At 38.4% G+C, this 20,000-nt stretch overlaps 1 protein-coding gene across 4 annotated transcripts in view; it reads left to right on the top strand.

Moving 5' to 3' along the window:
- The window catches only part of LOC106882433 (uncharacterized), a 233,419-nt gene that overhangs the window by 67,440 nt on the left and 145,979 nt on the right, over positions 1 to 20,000 (top strand). For all 4 annotated transcript variants that reach the window (XM_089365502.1, XM_052973728.2, XM_089365501.1 and 1 more), the window contains exon 2: positions 12,917 to 13,060. In XM_089365502.1, coding sequence (XP_089221628.1) covers positions 12,917 to 13,060 — 144 coding nt within the window. The remainder of the gene's footprint in view (positions 1 to 12,916; positions 13,061 to 20,000) is intronic.

Raw genomic sequence — 20,000 nt, 5'->3', positions numbered from 1 at the left:
GTTTGTTTGTTTGTTGTTGTTGTTGTTGTGGGTATTCTTGCCGATATTGTTCATGTTGTTTGTAATTACCTTTTCGTGCCTCTACCGGATTGGTTACATCTCTCTAACAACCATACATCACTGGCTGTTACCTTGGAAACCATTCTTTACCGTGTTTTAATTCCTGCTGTTGTCTTTTCCTTCTTTCACTTCAACCATCATCACTGTCACTACAACAGCAACAACAACAGCAACAACATTCATACACATGCATGTGCTTGCAGGTTCAACATATTCCACAGTTCTTCTCTCACCTGCAGTGATTGATCAATCTCTCTGTACCACTCCCTCGTCTTCTTCAACGTTTCATTACCTGCAAATAGTTTTTCTGGTTAATGAGAGGAGCTAGATGCTATGGGGTGGCGAGGAGAAGAAGCAACGAATGTTATGGCCACTGGCACCATCACATACCACCGTCTCATCACCACCGTCTCATCACCATCGTCTCTTCCCCACCGTCTCTTCCCCACCGTCTCTTCCCCACCGTCTCTTCCCCACCGTCTCTTCCCCACCGTCTCTTCCCCACCGTCTCTTCCCCACCGTCTCTTCCCCACCGTCTCTTCCCCACCGTCTCTTCCCCACCGTCTCTTCCCCACCGTCTCTTCCCCACCGTCTCTTCCCCACCGTCTCTTCCCCACCGTCTCTTCCCCACCGTCTCTTCCCCACCGTCTCTTCCCCACCGTCTCTTCCCCACCGTCTCTTCCCCACCGTCTCTTCCCCACCGTCTCTTCCCCACCGTCTCTTCCCCACCGTCTCTTCCCCACCGTCTCTTCCCCACCGTCTCTTCCCCACCGTCTCATCCCCACTGTCTCATCACCACCATCACATCAATGTCACCACCACGACCACCGTCATCATCATTAGCAATGGCCATCTTAATCATCTATCCTCCAGATGATGTAATCATCATCAACCGTATCCTCACCATCATTATCATCACCATCATTATCATCACCACCACCATCACTAAAAACAGCTTCATCATCATCACCATCATGGTCATGATAATGATGACGTCATCATCAGCGTTGTTGTCGTCATCAACATCGTCATGATGATGATATTACCTTCATCATTGTCATTGTCATCATCAATCTTGTCATTGTCATCACCATCCTCATCATCATTGTGGACGTTATTGTCTAATTATCATCATCATCATCATATCTACCACCACCACCACTGCTGCCACCACCATCATGATAACCATAATTGTCATCATCATAGGTGCAGACGTACCTGTGTGGTAAGAAGCTTGCTTCCTAACCACATGGTTCTAGATTCAGTCCCACTGCGTGGCACCTTGGGTAAGTGTCTTCTGCAATACCCTTGGGTTGACCGAAGACTTGTAAGTGGATTTGGTAAATGGAAACTGAAAGAAGACTGTTTTGTGTAGTTGTTCGTACGTTTGTGTTTGTCTCCCACCACTTGTTGACAACCAGTGTTGGTGTGTTTACATCCCTGTAACTTAGTGTTTTGGCAAAAGAGACCAATAGAATAAGTACCAGGCTTAAAAAAGGAAAGAAATAAAGAAAATGTGCTGGTGTTGATTCCTTCAGCTAAAAATTTTTCAAGTTGGTACCCCAGCATGGTCGATATCTAATGACTGAACCAAGTAAACCATAAAAGATAAAAGATCATCACCATTATCTTCGTCATCACCATCAGCATCAGTATCACCATCAAGACTGCTGTTGACATTATCACATTCGCTATTGTGAACATCATCACTGTTACCTTTGTCAGTGTCACGAATATCGTCAGCATAAAGTGAATATCTCCATGACAGATATCCAAACTACAGTGGAAAAAGCTAGCCACTGAATTTGGTTTAAAAGAGATGATGAGTGATGGCTAAAAGAATCATCATCATCATCATCGTTTAACGTCCGTTTTCCATGCTAGCATGGGTTGGACGATTTGACTGGGGACTGGCGAACCAGATGGCTGCACCAGGCTCCAATCTGATCTAGCAGAGTTTCTACAGCTGTATGCCCAGCTTTATTTGATAACTAGTTGATCTAGCAAGTGGGGCCACATATCATTGAGGCGGGTCTGGTGCGCATTGATGCCGTCAAGAGGTAGGCCGTTGACGAAACGGCACGCATTCTCTCCTGATGACCCATACACTTGCTGGCTTCTGGTATGCGGAGCTTTTGACTGGTAGCACTTACATGTGCAAGTTGTTTGCAAAACAACATGGGTAATGTAGAATTACACTTTGGTGGGGGGGGGGGAGCGCAAAAACAAACAGTGTCATGAAGCTGGAATGTTTCTGATTTTAAGTTTGTTTGATCAACGAACGGTGACCCGGGGAAATAAAGCAACATGATGCTTTCAGGTATGTCATATGTTACGTTCACCCATGTATGACATTTCAATTTTCTGTTGAAAACTTGTATTCAGTATAAGTTTTCTTGAAATCAATGAATGAGCCTCAATGTGGTTCTTGACCAGCTAGCGATAGCAACGAAATCGCCCTCAAAACACATTCTACTTACTTAGAAATGTATACAGACATACTCTTTTACTCTTTTACTTGTTTCAGTAATTTGACTGTGGCCATACTGGAGCACTGCTTTTAGTCGAGCAAATCGATCCCAGGACTTATTCTTTGTAAGCCTAGTACTTATTCTATCGGTCTCTTTTTGCCGAACCGCTAAGTTATGGGGACGTAAACACACCAGCATCGGTTGTTAAGCGATGTTGTGTGTGTGTGTGTGGGGGGGGGGGAAACATAGACACACAAACATATACACACACATATATATATATACATATATACAACAGGCTTCTTTCAGTTTCCGTCTACCAAATCCACTCACAAGGCTTTGGTCGGCCCGAGGCTACAGTAGAAGACACTTGCCCAAGGTGCCACGCAGTGGGACTGAACCCGGAACCATGTGGCTGGTAAGCAAGCTACTTACCACACAACCACTACTATGCCTAGGGTAAAAATTAATAATTTGTTGATAATTAGTAATTTTACCAAGTAGTTCGGTGTGTTAAAAACCATTATCGGTAAATATATAAACACAATATAAAATTTCGGGTTCAGCAAATATAGCTTCACCACGCACTGAAAATTAGAAATAGCAGCCAAATAGTAGTTTTGGCTGCTATTTCTAATTTTCGGTGTGTGGTGAAGCAATACTTGCTGAACCCTAAATTTTATATACTTAGAAATGTATGTATATTTGAGCCAGTGATGGAATTGCTACATAGCAAACTAGACCTGCTAGAAATAATAGCCAAATTGCTTCAAATCACACTGTTGACTTACAAAATATATGTACATATAAGCCAGTGATAGAATCTGCTGAAAACTTTAGCTGCCTACTTTCAAATTTGTATTCAATATAAATTTTCTTGAAATCAAAGCATGAGCCTCAATGTGGTCTTGACCAGCTAGAAATAGCAACTAAATCACCCTCAACTGATCTACTAATATATGTATACTAGAGCCAATAAGGTAATTGCTACATAGTAAGCTAGGTCTGCTAGAAATAGTAGCCAAATTGCCTTCAAATCACGCCTTACTGTCTTGATATTTCGTTTGAGTCACACCCTACAATGTGAAATAAAATAAAACATGACATAACATAAATAAAATAATGTAATCCTTGATATATATAAAGGTGGGATGGTCACCACTGGAATGTCTTCAATCATAGGTGTAGGTGTTTGGTGCCAGACAACAACTTTTTTTTATGTCCTTGTTAAAGAGAAAATTCAAAAAAAATCTTTTCCTTCTGTCTGTTTCATTCCTGTATTTTATTCTTTCTTTTTCTTTTTTCTGTCTTCCTCTTTTTCCTTTTTCTTATATTTTTTTCTTCTTCTTTCCCTTTCTCTTTACAGTCTGACCTTCTTACTTTTGTCTTCTCTTATCTTTCCCCACCTCTTCTCCTGTCTTCCTTTTCTTTTTTACTTTGCTTTCATAATATCACACACTTGGATACTCGTAATTGGACACCGACTAAAGGAATAAAAGGCGGTGCTCCAGCATGGCCACAATCGAACTGACTGAAATGAGGAAAAGAATAAAATAATACAAAGGTGCAGGCAAGTTTATGTGATTTAGGTAGGCGTTAGCCCTGGGCTAACAGTACCTAGTGAATGAATTTGGTAGACGGAAACAGAACCAATTAAGTATGTGTGTGTGTGTGTGTGCACATGTTGAACTGTTAATCCCTACAGTTCTATATTTAAGGGATGAGGAATTATGCACATTATTTACATTTGATGGATCTTTGTCCTCATCTTGTTTGTTGTTAACACAACGTTTCGGCTGATATACCCTCCAGCTTTCATCAGGTGTCTTGGGCATATGGCGTAGTGGTTAAGAGCGAAGGCTACTAACCCCAAGATTCTGAGTTCGATTCCAGGCAGTGACCTGAAAAATAATAATAATAATAATAATAATAATACTGATGATGATAACATTGAAAAATACCTTAGGAATGAGAACCCAGGTTCGAAATTTCCCCAAGACACCTGATGAAGGCTGGAGGGTATATCAGCCGAAATGTTGTGTTAACATCAAACAAGATGAGGACAAATATCTGTCAAATGTAAATAATGTAAATAATGTGTTAATCCCTACACATATTTTTCTCTCTCCATTTTTTTAATCCTTTCTCTCTCGTTTTATTTTTTCCTCTACATACCAGATATAAAACATAAATACTGGGATGAGTATAACTGACTAAACCCTTGAAGATGGGTCCCACCAGTTTGGAGGCCCCACGAAAGGTTTATAAGCATTTCTGTTCCTACTTTGATCAATGCATTTAGAAATAAATGTGAATACATGTATTTTTGGTATGTGCTGATACACTATGAGATAAAGAAATTAAAAAGGATATATATATATAAATATATATATATATATATACACACACGCATACACACATACACACAACTATAGAATGGTAGAAACAGATAAGGTATGTAAATATATTTGTGTATTGCTTAGCTAGAAGTTGTTGGTAGCAAGGCAAAGAAATTTATTGCATATGACAGGACACATAGATGGACAATATTTATTCATTTATAAATATATTCATATATAGGTATTTATATATACATATATATACATATATATATATATATATATATATATATATATATATATATAATTTTTTAACTGCTTCAGTCATTTCACTGTGGCCGTGCTGGGGCACTTCCTTGAATAAATTAGCTCCAGTACATATTCTTTTCACCTTTTAAGTCAGGTGCTTAATCTATTAGTCTTTTTCTGTCAAACTGCTAAGTTAAGGAGCTGTAAACAAATCAACACTGCATGTCAAACTGTGATGGAGGACAAACACACACACACACACACACACACAGTGAGCTTCTTTCAGTTACTCTCTACAATATCCACTTACAAGGCTTTTGTTGAACTGGAACTATTGCACATTTGCTCAAGGTGCCACACAGTGGGACTGAACCTGAAACCATGTGGTTTGGAATCCAACTTCTTACCACTCAGTCACACCTGTTGAAGCACTGTTGTCTCTTCAATGTCGAGAACAACAAAAGCAAAAACAACTATTACCAATTTCTGTTAGATTTGTGTATAACAATGCACATTGTGTATGCACTGATTTTGGTTTCACATTTAGCCATGTTGTTGTTGGCACTCCGTCGCTTACGACGTCGAGGGTTTCAGTTGATCCGATCAACGGAACAGCCTGCTCGTGAAATTAACGTGCAAGTGGCTGAGCACTCCACAGACACGTGTACCCTTAACGTAGTTCTCGGGGATATTCAACGTGACACAGAGTGTGACAAGGCTGACCCTTTGAATTACAGGCACAACAGAAACAGGAAGTAAGAGTGAGAGAAAGTTGTGGTGAAAGAGTACAGCAGGGTTCGCCACCATCCCCTGCCGGAGCCTCGTGGGGCTTTAGGTGTTTTTGCTCAATAAACACTCACAACGCCCGGTCTGGGAATCGAAACCGCGATCCTATGAATGCGAGTCCGCTGCCCTAACCACTGGGCCAATGCGCCTCCACACATTTAGCCATACATTGTATGCATCACGTACTAAAAGAAGCGGTCTTTTGGGAATGAAATATAAGGGAATTAATAAATATTTGAAAAGCAACTAATTAATTTAAATGAACCTGAAGAAAAATGTTACCTGTAGGGTGGGGAAATTATGGCATCAGTTGAAAGACTTTCGCAAAAGACCTTGTGGTACTTTGTTACTCCTTTTTATATTCTGAGTTCAAATCCCGCCTTCATCAATTTTGCCTTTCATCTTTCTGAAGTTGATAAATAAAACTAACTAACAACTGTCAAGTACTGGGGTCGATTTAATCAATTACAATTCTTGATGGTCTTGCTCCAGTATGGCCACAGTCCAATAAATGAAACTGGCTACAGAATAAAAGAATTGCAACGAACAAAAAGAAACCCCCACAAAAAAACAAGAAACACCTGTTTCTTCTCTTGGGATTCATAATAGAAAATGCAACCCCCCACCACCACTCCTAAAGTGAAATATTTCTGAAGGTGATGGCGGGATTTATACAACACTTTAGTGATAGCTTAAATAATGCTTCGTTTATGAAAGGCTATTATTTATTTAATATATTTTATTGATTGGGACAAGTTCTTGGCAATCTGAATTGGCCGTCCAATTTTAATTGTTCATTTGATGAAGATATGTCATATTACTTACTCTGTTAAAACCACCAGGAATGGCATGAATAAATAACGGCCAGTCCGTTCCCAGTTTTCTACCTCATTTTTTGTTATTATTTTATTTATAAATAAGCTACACAATTCATTAGCCTGTGTAAAAGACAATCATTTATATTCATCTTACTTGAAATTCTTTTCCCTTTTTTTTTTTTTTTTATTCCTATTAGATGTGTACCTTCTCTTGGGAGGTCTTTGTCTTTCATACATTCAATGCTCACTTCAACATTTGGCAACAGTGTTAAACAGTTACATTATGGATCTTTATTTTAAACCCTTTTGTTATCATGTTTCTGTTGAAATACTTTATCTTTGTTTCATTTCATTTTGAAAACAAGGAAGAATTTAGTGAAATAACTTTGCAGGTCATTAAACTAGTGTTTAGAACTATAAATTAACCTGAAATTAAGGTTCTAATTTAAATTATTTTAACCCTTTGTTACCATATTTCCGTTGAAATATATTCCTTTTATTTGAATTACTTCTTAAAATGAAATATTTAATATAGGCACAGGAGTGGGTGTGTGGTAAGTAGCTTGCTTACCAACCACATGGTTCCGGGTTCATTTCCACTGTGTGGCACCTTGGGCAAGTGTCTTCTACTATAGCCTTGAACTGACCAAAGCCTTGTGAGTGGATTTGGTAGACGGAAACTGAAAGAAGCCCGTCGTATACATGTACATATATGTATGTATGTGTGTGTATATGTTTGTGTGTCTGTGTTTGTTCCCCCAACATCGCTTGACAACCGATGGTGGTGTGTTTACGTCCCTGTAACTTAGCGGTTCGGCAAAAGAGACCGATAGAATAAGTACTAGGTTTCCAAAGAATAAGAACTAGAGTCGATTTGCTCGACTAAAAGGCAGTGCTCCAGCATGGCCACAGTCAAATGACTGAAACAAGTAAAAGAGTAATAAAATACCTTTGTCATTATTAAGCCAGTGTTTGGAACATAAATTATAGTTTTCATTTAGATCACTTTAATCCTTTTGTTACCATATTTCTGATGAAATATACTCCTTTTATTTGAACATACTCCTTTTGTTTGAATTACTTTTGAAAATAGTGAAATATTTAGTAAAATAACTTTGACTTTATTAAGCCAGTGTTTGGAACATAGATTAACAGGAAATTTTGGTGTAAGGGTTTCATTTAGATCACTTTAAAACATAAAGTTTATATTGTTATGTCTCAAGCTACTGCTATCTAGCACCTTTGGATGATCTCTACTCAACTGCTACACAACTGCTACTCAACACACCTACCACAGCCAGACTTCCTCTATTTATATGTCTTGGGAAATCCTACTTCTTCGCCTGGGGGCTTCAACACAACATATATCAAAGAAGGAGGGGAGTCTCAGATTGGTTTGTATCAAAAGGGGAAACAGTCAACTGACTAAACTGGAATCATTTCTGTTCATTTATATTGATAAGAAAATTATTAATATCACAACACACCTTCTTTAAATGATGCTAATCTATGTGAGCAAAAATAAATATTCCTATTCTGTGTCACTTATAGTCAAATATAAAATTAATTTTTCCTTGCTAGCAGGAAGTGCAGTGAGGTGATATAGTTTAAAACCATCTTCTCTGCCCACTGTTCCTGAGAGGGTCATGGGGGTAGAGTTGTCAGTCACCTCTATAGGTCCTTTGAAAAGCAACCATTGTTGGACTTTCTGGTTGAATTCCTAAGCATCAGCAACTTAGGCTTTGGCTGTTATCAAACCATCCCATTCTTGGTCTACCTCTAGGTCTCCTGGTTGGCTTGGCTTGAAGAATCTGTCTTGTGATTCCTTCTTGTGATATTTTAAAAAAGTTTTTCAAGTTCCTGAGCTGTGACCCCTCAATATGGAGAAGTAACGACTTGACCTGGAGAGACTCCTTGACCTCCAAAAAGTGCATCCTGTTGAGTAATGTCATTCCAGAGATTCTTTGGAGGAATCCTGTTAGTGATGCATATAATTGCAGTTATATTCCTTTGATCATTACACAACATCTATGACGATAGTTGAGGAAAGGTTCGGATACTGAACTGAAGATCTCAAGTGTGTATGAAATTTCAATAAATAGTCTGGCCACATAACTTGGCATTTCAGGTTTAGAAATAAAATACCTTATTTCTGTCCACTGAATAGGGATTTTAATGATTCAGAGGCTAAAAACTCATATCAAAAATTGAAAACAGTAAAGAAAATTAATCGTTTTGATATCAACCAGTATAGTTATGTGATAAAAGGTTTTTTGCTTTTGCTTTTGTTTTTTTGTTTTTGTTTGTATCTACATTAAGACCTTCAACAACAACAACAACAACAACAACGAAGAAGTACATGAAGGACTGTCTATATTCAATATGTTCTTTCTTTTGTAAGGAAATGCAGTATGGTGTTTGAGGGGAATTCGGTGGCTACTTCTTGTAGTTCAACCAACCACAGAAAAGCTCCCTCACTGATAAGAAACCAGCATTGTTGTTGTTGTTGTTGTCATTGTTTTTTTTTTTTTTAAATTTTTTTTTTTTACCCCCATATTCAGCAGACATAATTAAAGATGCTCCAGCTGTAACATTCCTTATTTTATCAAAGACACTGCTACACTGTCCAGTCTATCTGCCTGTATTTAACATGGCAGTATCATCATCATCATCATTTAACGTCTGCTTTCCATGCTAGCATGGGTTGGACGATTTGACTGAGGACTGGTAAAACCAGATGGCTACACCAGGCTCCAATCTGATTTGGCAGAGTTTCTACAGCTGGATGCCCTTCCTAAAGCCAACCACTCAGAGAGTGTAGTGGGTGCTTTTACGTGCCACCGGCACGAAGGCCAGTCAGGAAGTACTAGCAACGGCCATGCTCGAAGTGGCTTGCATTTGTTTTAGCTACTATTTCTAATTAGTCAAGGCTCCATAGAAGCTCTTTTGATAAAATCAATATCAATATTATATTAATAGATGAAAGTTCAAGTGGATGGATAAAGAGACACTTGAGTAGAAGTGAAGTTGCTCTTCACTTTGATTAGAATTAGCTTAGTGAAAAGATTAGATTAAGTAACATGCCGCCTGTATTAGAATGTTAGTTTTTGGGGATTTCATGATGGATTGTTATTGTTGGGTCAGAAAAAAGACAGAAAAGGAATTGGTTTATTAATAAACTTACCCAGCTTCTTTATATTTGGGTAACGAAGCATTTTCACTAACCTCCTTCGTGTGATGCAACGACTATTGTACTATAATTTTTCAAGAGTACGAATACAGAATGTGGCTCTGTGATTAAGAGGCTTTATTTGCAACACCAAACGGTCAAGAAAGCTTCTGCCATAATCTTGGGTGGAACAATACCCTGTGAATAGAATCTTGTTGAAGCCTGTCATGTGTGTGTGTGTGTGTGACTTTCTTATTTGGTACTCAACATTTTTAATACCAACCTGCCTCAGTCTTCCCATGGTTCAGTGTTTCAACCTTCTTATTTTTAGGTGATCAAATTTAAAGCCTTACACCAAACTTTATGTAAGTTTAAGTTCCAAACACCAGCTAAAGGATAACAAAGTAAATGTAACTAAGTTGTTTGCTATTTTCAAAACTAGTCGAAACAAATGTAGAGTATACCAATGGAAATGTGATAATGAAAGGGTTAAACAAAGGAAGCAGCCTCAAGCTTTAGAGCTCAACATATTATGTAATTCTTTCTGCTGGAAGCATAAGGATTCAAATTTAAGGGAATGGATTAATCCGATTACGCTAACCTCAGTGCATAACTGGTATTTATTTAATTGACCCTGAAAGGATGAAAGGCAAAGTTGACCTCAGTGGAATTTGAACTCAGAACATAGCAGCACATGAAATATCGCTAAGCATTTTTCCCGGCGTGCTAATGGTTCTGCCAGCTCACCACCTTCTCAATATATTACGTAATGTGTACTGGTCCGCATAAGAAAAACACCCTACCATCCCATGTAAAAAGCACCCCTGCCAGTTCACGTAAAAATATTTGTGCTGGTCCACATAAAAAAGCATCCATGCCAGTCCACCTGAAGAGCAACCGTGTTGGTCCATATAATAAGCAGCCATGCTGGTCCATGGAAAAAAGCTGTGTGAAAAGCACTAAGTCCACTCTCTAAGTGGTTGATGTTAGGAAGGGCACCCAGCTATAGAGACCAAACTAAATTAGACTGGACCCTGGTGCAGCTCGCCAGCATGGGAAACTGGTATTAAACTAGTAACACTCTGGTTTCTAGAATGTCATCCTAAAGCAGCCTCCAAATGGTCACCACTGGAAGGGGAAAAGGAGACGAGAAAGACCAAAAACTACATGGTTAGGAACACTCATAACTGACTTGAGAAAGACCGTCTTTACATGGGCAGTTGCAGAGAAAACCACAACCAACAGAAACCAACGGCATCAACTTGCTGCCCAATATACCCGAGAACACAAGAGGAAATGATATTGAATGTAACACACACATTCACTCACTCACATTTACTCGCTCACATTCACTCGCTCACATTCACTCACTCACATTCACTCACTTACTCCACTTGGTTTCATTGACCAATTCCTCCTCTAGTTGCCAATTTTCTGATCTTATGTCATCCTCCTCCTTCACCTCATTGTCATCCAACATCCATTTTTCTTTGTTGGCATACGTTGAGCAGTTCAAGAGGGCTGCACTGAGCTCCAATGTCTGATTTGGTATGGTTTCTACAGCTGGATGCCCTTCCTAATGTCAACCACTTTACAGAGTGTACAGGGCACTTTTTTTATGGTACTAGCACTAGTGAGACCACTCACAAGACAAGACACCCCTCAGCTCAGTGGGGTGTAGTATTAAGGGATATAGAAGTGTGATAGAAAGATGGAAGCAGGTGTCTTGTTGAAGGTGAATAAAAGGCTTCCTCATCTGGAAAGAGAGAGAGATGTCAAAGTACGAGGAGAATATGAGAGAGAGAGAGGAGGGTTAGAGGAATAGGAAAAGTGAGTGGGAGGGTAAGTGCACTGCAGAGAAAAGAGTGTGGCAAATGATCAGTGACAGGTGGTTATATGCAGAGAAAATCAGTTTTGCATCTGAGTAAGTGAGTCTCAAGTAGATTCCATCTGACCCTTAGGGGTCAGATTTTATTGTTAAAATTTATCGACAGTAAATTGGTTATACCTTCTACCATGCACAAAATATTTTAATTTTTTTTAGCCAGTTTTTAACAATATTTAATTATAAAAATATAATTAGATCATTTAAAATTATTTTTTTAATTTTTGAAACATTGAGTGGTTATGGAGGTTCACCTGAGTAAAATAGGGGTCAAAAGGGCCTGTAGATAAAAGATGGTTGAGAACCTCTGATCTAAGAAATCATTATTATCGTCTTTTTCATATCATTATGTTGTATCATTTTTGCATTTTTGCATTTCTCAAGATTGGCAATTGCTACACCTTCGTCTTCTAAAGATGACAATTCCCTGGGAATATTGCTATTTTCTTTTTTCATATTTCATTTCCTTTTTACTCTTTTTACTTGTTTCAGTCAGCTGCAAATCATGATTTCATAGCTAGTGTACATAATCCACTTTCTAATCGCTGTCGGTACTCTGTATATTTATTAAGATAATTTTTACTTTAAGATTCTTTTATAGCATGAGGCATTTACATGTTGTAACGAACTTAATATAATTAATAGTACCGCCTGACTGGCTCCCGTAGGATTTTCGAGCGAGATCGTTGCCAGTGCCCCTGGACTGGCTTGTGCGGGTGGCACATAAAAGACACCATTTCGAGCGTGGCCGTTGCCAGTATCGCCTGACTGGCCTTCGTGCAGGTGACATGTAAAAGCACCCACTACACTCTCTGAGTGGTTGGCGTTAGGGAGGGCATCCAGCTGTAGAAACTCTGCCAAATTTAGATTGGAGCCTGGTGTTGCCATCCGGTTTCACCAGTCCTCAGTCAAGTCGTCCAACCCATGCTAGCATGGAAAGCGGACGTTAAACGATGATGATGATGATGATGATATGGTAAGTAGTTTGATTCCCAACTGTGGTCTCAGGATCAGTCACATTTACATACAGGTACACTTGCACCTATATTTTGTTATGCAATGTCTAATTCCAAATTCTCTTCTTAATCTGGCATTTTCTGATGTTCATTGTGGCTTTTTCTTTTTAATTTTCATTCCAGATATTGTGATGACTGCCAGTCGCCATGAGGACTGTTCAATGATCCGACTTGAGAGGAAATGTCAGAGTGAGATAGACAACAGCCAAATACATTTCATTGGCGGCGGACCATATAAAGGGATTCTGGTCAACAAAATGGCACCCAGTAAGTATTGATGCCTCTGGCTTCTTTATTGCATTGTTTTTGTCACTGTTATTGTTATCGTTGCCACTGCTAACACCATTGCATAAACTTTAAGCCAAGGTGGCGAGCTGGCAGAAACGTTAGCATGCCGGGCGAAATGCCTAGCGGTATTTCGTCTGCCGTTACGTTCTGAGTTCAAATTCCGCCGAGGTCGACTTTGCCTTTCATCCTTTCGGGGTCGATAAATTAAGTACCAGTTACGTACTGGGGTCGATGTAAATCGACTTAATCCCTTTGTCTGTCCTTGATTGTCCCCTCTATGTTTAGCCCCTTGTGGGCAGTAAAGAAATAAGAAACTTTAAGCCAAGCTTTGTTGAGCAAAACCTGGCTCTGATTCTCTCTTTGTTTTGATATATTCAGGACTGTGTGACATTTTGCTTATGTGAGACAGTAAGACATAAACAAATGCAGCTGCTTCCTAAATGGTGTGAATATAAAGAGACACACGGAAGCAAACAAACACAATTCTATGTGTATATATATGTATATATGATGCTTGTGCTTGTGCCAGATAAACACACCCAGTCTGCTCTAAAGTGGTTGGCATTAGGAAGGGCATTCAGCTGGTGCTTGTGCTTGTGCTATGTTTAAAGCACTCAGTACATGTACGCTCTGTACTGTGGTTGGCATCAGGAAGGGTATCCAGCCAGAAAAATCATTCCAAAACTGACTGTGGTGCTTGGCGTAACCCTCTGTCTTGCCAGCTTCTCTCAAAGCATCCAACCCATGCCAGCATAGAAAATAGATGTTAAATGATGGTGGTGATGATACCTGACCACACATCTTCACAATACACACACACTTGCACATATACAGATATATGTATATGTATAAAATACATGAGGCTATGATTTAGTGAGATTTGTCTACTATTTCTAGCAGATCTGGTGACCACATAGAGGCTTCCCCCTTTGGTTCATCACAACATTAATGATGGTGATGACAAAAACAAGAGTACTGATTGGCCAAGCTTTTCAGTCTCCCATGTGAAATGTGTTATTATCAGCCCCTCTGCCGTACGTAAGGCTACATAAAGCTACCGTATACTTAACTCATGATAGCTGAGAGAACTCACTTGAAAACAAGTACAGGTCAATGAAGAAACCTCTGCTTCATGCATGGACAACCTTTATTTATTTATTTATTTATTTATTTATTTATTTAACTACCTATTTATTATTTTTTTTAGCTGCATGCCTTATGTGTTACTGCTTATCATAAACTGGGCCATATAAACAAAAATAAAAAAAAATAATCATTTACTGACAAAAAAAGACATATGTAGTTCAAAACACACCATATACATTGCTTTAAGGAAATCATTAAAAATGACTATCCGTGAATGACAGAGAAAGAGAGAAGGAAAATTATACTGTTGAAATGAACAAACTCAGACCTATAGATTGTGTTACAAAAATTTTAATAAACAGCTATTATGGCTATACAATCATGACATTGCATGATGTGACATACAAAACAGTTGTTCAGTTGCAACAGGTTGCTTTCTACAAATAGCCATGAAATCTCCTTCAAATTTCACCCAACCATCTTAACCCTTTAGCATTTGAATTATTCTGTCACATGTCATGCTTATTTATTCTCATTGTTTTCCATTAATAATTCATTATCTCAAAGCTATGAGATTTCAATGATGTGATTGTTGGTTTTGTAGAATGATATTGTAGGGTAGGTGTGAGAGGCAGGACCTGGCCAGTTTGAACATAAAGCAGGTAGAATATTTGGGAGTCCTTTGTCAGCCATAGTTAACCCTTTTTCTGCACATTTATGTGCAGCATGGGAAGCAGAATATTTTGAATAAGACAAGCTGTTGCCTATGCATGCAAGTGTCCTCAATCCATGCTAATGAAAGGTCCCTGAAATGGACTGGCACTGCTTGGAACCAATATGGTTGCAAACATTGCTGTCAGGATACATAGAACAGTTACTACAAGACATTTTGCCTGACCCTTTAAGGGTGAAGGGTCAAGTTCAGTCTCATTACATGGCACCTGAGGCAAGTGTCTTCTAAGCCTTGCGAGTGGATTTGATAGACGGAAACTGAAAGAAGCCCATCATGTATGTAAAGACTTCTTTGATAATGAATGACTTTGAGATTGCAGCTAGAAAGTTCCCCTCCAAGGTACAAGTCCGGGCAAGGTTGTTCATGGAACACCAGCTGTCACCCATGCATAGTAGCCTCCCCTCTCCACACCACTGATATTATCCGAGGGAAAGGCAAAGATTGATACAGCTTGGCATCAGTGACATAATTCATCTCTACAGCTGAGTGAACTGGAGCAATGTGAAAATAAAGTGTCTTGCTCAAAGAACACATACATACATATATAATTATATACAATGGCCTTCTTTCAGTTTCCATCTACCAAATCCACTCACAAGGCTTTGGTTGGCCCGAGGCTATCGTAGAAGACATTTGCCCAAGGTGTCACGCCGTGGGAATGAACCCGGAACCATGTGGTTGGTAAGCATGCTACTTACCACACAGCCACTAGATATTTTTGTGGAATACACGAAGTGTAAATTAGAACCAAAGTCTTGCGCAAGACTCTGGTTCTAATTCAGACTTAGTCTATTCTACACACACAAAAAAGTCTATTCTATAAAAAACAGGTGGGAAACAAGAGAGGTCTTATTACATAGCTGCAGGCATTGGTACATGGTAAGATGCTTGTTTCATAACCATAGGGTTTTGGGTTCAGTCTCGTTTTGTAGCATCTTGGGCATCTTCTACCAAAGCCTCTGGCCAATCAAAGTCTTGTGAGTGGATTTGGTAGAAAGAAACTCATTGTGTATGTGTGTGTGTGCATGCGTGTGCATGTGTATCCCACCATCACTTGACAACTGGTGCTGGTTTCTTTCTTTCTCTGTAAGAATAAATGTAGAGTGATCATGGAAAAAAAAAAGTTCTATAGGTGGTGAGTTTGTGTCTTGAAGTCCTAATTGTCCTCATTGGGTCATAATATATTAAATTAAATGAATAAGGCTCCTGTTTCTATTCGATTATGAAAATCAACTGGAAGGCAGTTTTCTCATTCTAAAGATGTATTTAAGGGATTTGATCAAATAGCTGTTCATTGAAAGATTAATCTTTCTCATGCAATAAATATAAAACATATAATATAAACAGTTTGGCAAAAAGAGACTGAGAGAATAAGAAACAAGCTTAAATATAAATTCCATGGTCAATTTGTTCAAGTAAACCCTTTGAGGCAGTGCTCCAGTATGGCTGCAGTCCAGTGATTGACACAATCATAAAGATAAAAGATTAAAGATATTACTTATAAAAAGTCAACCATTAGGTGGCATGGCTTGACTCCCTGATGACAATAACAGTGGGGTGGTGGTGGTGGTGGTGGTGGTGGTGGGGAGAATATGTTGGAAGTTAGAAAGCTGCTTCTGCTTCTTTTCATAAGAAAATGATGATGATGATGATGATGATGATGATAATGGTTTGGAGTAGGGATGGGGCAACAGCAGCATTGACAATGATGTAGAGGTTGTCACTGAACTTACAGTTTCTCAAGAATTACTTTCTTCACTCTTGTAAATCATCATTGTTATCATCATCATCAGCAGCAGTAAGAAATAGTTGGATGATACACTGGCAGATTTGTTAGAGCATCACATAACCTGCCATATCATATTTCTTCCAGCTCTTTACATTCCATGTTCGAATCCTGCTGTGGTTGAATTTGTTTTTCATCCCTTTGGAGGTTGAGAAAATGAAGAATCAGTCGAATATTAGGAATAATAATAATAATAATAATAATAAAAGATCTATCAAAACAACAATCACAGCACTTGAACAATTCTGGACTCCTATAACAACTGAAGAGGTCACCCAGGTACTGAAAAAACTAAGCAACTGGAAGGTACCCAGGCATGACAAGATTGCCACATTCTGGTTAAAATAACAGGAATACAGAAAACACTGGCTGAAAAATTTAAGGAAATCCTAGCACAGACAGAAACAATGCTTGAATGGCTCATGGAAAGGAAAACTATCCTAATTCCCAAATCCACTGAAACAGCAAACCCACAAAATTACAGCCCAATAATTTGTCTCCTTACAATTTTCAAAGCCTTTATTGCAATATTATTGCAGAGAATGGGCAAGCATCTGGAAGAAAACAGCCTGTTTCCAGAAGAGCAGAAGGGATACTCTAAGGGCTCATACAGCTGTAGAGATCTGCTACTGATCAATAAAGCCATGGCTGAAGACAGCCACAGATAGAAGAAGGGTCTAAGTATGGCTTGGATCGATTATTGAAAGGCTTTTGATAGTATTTCCCACATATGGATCCTAGAAACACTAGCCATGATCAAGGTAGCACTGATAATCATAAAATATATAAAACATTCCATGAATAAATGGCAGACAGTGGTACAGCTCCAGACAAAAGATGGTCTCATAAAAACCAAAGCCATCCCCTAGAAGAAGAATATTCCAGGGAGTCACGCTCTCTCTACTCCTTTTCTGCTTGGTACTGACACCTTTATTTGACATGCTAAACAAAACTGGATGTAGATACAACTGTTATGGCTAAACAATCAGCCACCTCTTATATATGGATGACCTAAAACTATATGCTACAAATGATAAACAGCTGGAAAAATTACTACAGACAGTACATGGATTTACCAAAGAAATAAACAGGAAATTTGGGTCAGGAAAATGTGCCAAAGCAACCTTGAAAAGAGGAAAACTAGTTAAGAGTAGCAACATCACTCTAGATAAAGCCAATGAAATAAGAGAATTAGACCAAAGCCAGACATACAAATACTTATGAATTAATGAACTAGATACGGTACAACACACACAAATGAAAGAGAAAATTAAAAAGAGAATACTATGGATGAGTTAGATTAATACTGAAAACAGAACTCAATGCGAAAAACAAGATAATAGGTATCAACACTTTAGCCGTCCCAGTTGTAAGTTACAGCTACAATATTCTTAATTGGACTCTAAATGAACTAATCAAAATAGACAGGAAAGCAAGAAAAATAATGACAGCAAAATCTCGACAATGGTTGAGAAGCTCAGGACTCAAAGCAGAGACTGAAGGATCAAAGCCTTCCCACCAGAAATCACCAAAAATATGTAATGAAAAGAAATACAAGTAACTGCAGAATATGTGGTGATGGAGAAGAAACAATAGATCATATTGTCTCTGGCTGTCCAGTCCTGGTTAAGAAGAACATGACAGTGTTAGGATCTATATACACTGGAAGCTATGCTGACACTATGGAATAACAACAGAATAAAGATGATATAGGCACACCCAAGAACAGGTCACAAAAAAGGAGAAAACAACCATACTCAGGGATATGCCAATACATACAGATAGAGAAAATAACGCCAATAGGCCAGATATAGTTATCAGAGATCATCAAGAAAAAAAATGCTTTCTAACTGATGTATCAATACCAACAGATGATAATGTTTCTCTAAAAGAAATGGAGAAATTTTCAAAATGCAAAGATCTGGAAATAGAGGTAACTTGAATGTGGAGCCTAAAAACAGAAGCAATTCTTATTGTAGTAGGCGCATTATATATATATATATATATGAGTGTGTCTCTCTCTCTTTGTCAACATTACTTGATGTTTGTAAACGAAAAACACTTTCATCCGTTTCCAAACTTCCATGGAAACATGCCCAGTCATGTGGAAATAACTTACCTGGAAACAACTGAGGATTGGTGACTAGAGCGGCATTTTACCATAAAAATAATGTCTCAACAGATTTTGACTGATTCATACAAACATGCAAAAGTAGACATTAAGATGATGGTAATGTTTATTATTATTATTATTATTATTATTATTATTATTATTATTACTATTATTATTATTAATTATTCCACCAAGGTTGCCTTTGCCTTTCATCTTTTTGGGGTTGATAAATTATCAATGTGATCGACAGACCCCTCCCACCAAATTTCAGGCCTTGTACCTATAACCTATAGTAGAAAGGATTATTATTATTATTATTATCATTACTATCATTATTATTACTATTATTATTATTATTATCATTATTATTTTTATTATTAAGGTGGTGAGCTGGCAGAATTGTTAGTACGATGGTCGGAATGCTTAGTGGTATTTCGTTCATCGCTACATTCTGAGTTCAAATTCTGCTGAAGTTGACTTTGCTTTTCATCCTTTTGAGGTTGGCAAATTAAGTAACAGTTGCGTACTGGGATCAATCTTATCGACTGCCCCATCCACCAAATTTCAGGCCTTGTGCCGATAGTAGAAAGGATTATTATTATTTATTCTTTTTATCTCAGATTTTGTTGGAACTCCTGGAGTCTTGCATATGTAGCAGGCTTGCTACCTGCAGCCTACGGTACCATGCTATTCATTCTTTTCAACTATCTAATACTTTCCTGATTATTCTGGCCATACCAAAATGGCAAACCTTTTGTAACAGTTCCACTGGGCACTCTATTCTGTTTTCTATTATATTCCTCTTGATGCCTTCTGATATTGTCCCCAAGAATCCAAGGATTGGCATTATCTTCACCTCCTTCATTTTCCATTGCCAGGCTATTTCATACTTAAGAGGATTTTATATACTCTCTCGTTTACTTGTTTCAGTCATTTGACTGTGGCCATACTGGAGCACCACCTTTAGTCGAGCAAATCGACCCCCAGGACTTATTCTTTGTAAGCCTAGTAATTATTCTATCAGTCTCTTTTTGCCAAACCGCTAAGTGACGGTGACGTAAACACACCAGCAATGGTGGTCAAGCGATGCTGGGAGGGACAAACACACACACACACACACACACACACATATATATACACATATACATATATATATATACGACGGGCTTCTTTCAGTTTCCGTCTACCAAATCCACTCACA

This window comes from Octopus bimaculoides, chromosome Z, assembly GCF_046866305.1.
Source record: "Octopus bimaculoides isolate indiv1 chromosome Z, ASM4686630v1, whole genome shotgun sequence".
NCBI lineage: Eukaryota > Metazoa > Mollusca > Cephalopoda > Octopoda > Octopodidae > Octopus > Octopus bimaculoides.
Note: the sequence above shows the minus strand (reverse complement) of the source record. Positions and strands in the feature narration are given on the sequence as shown.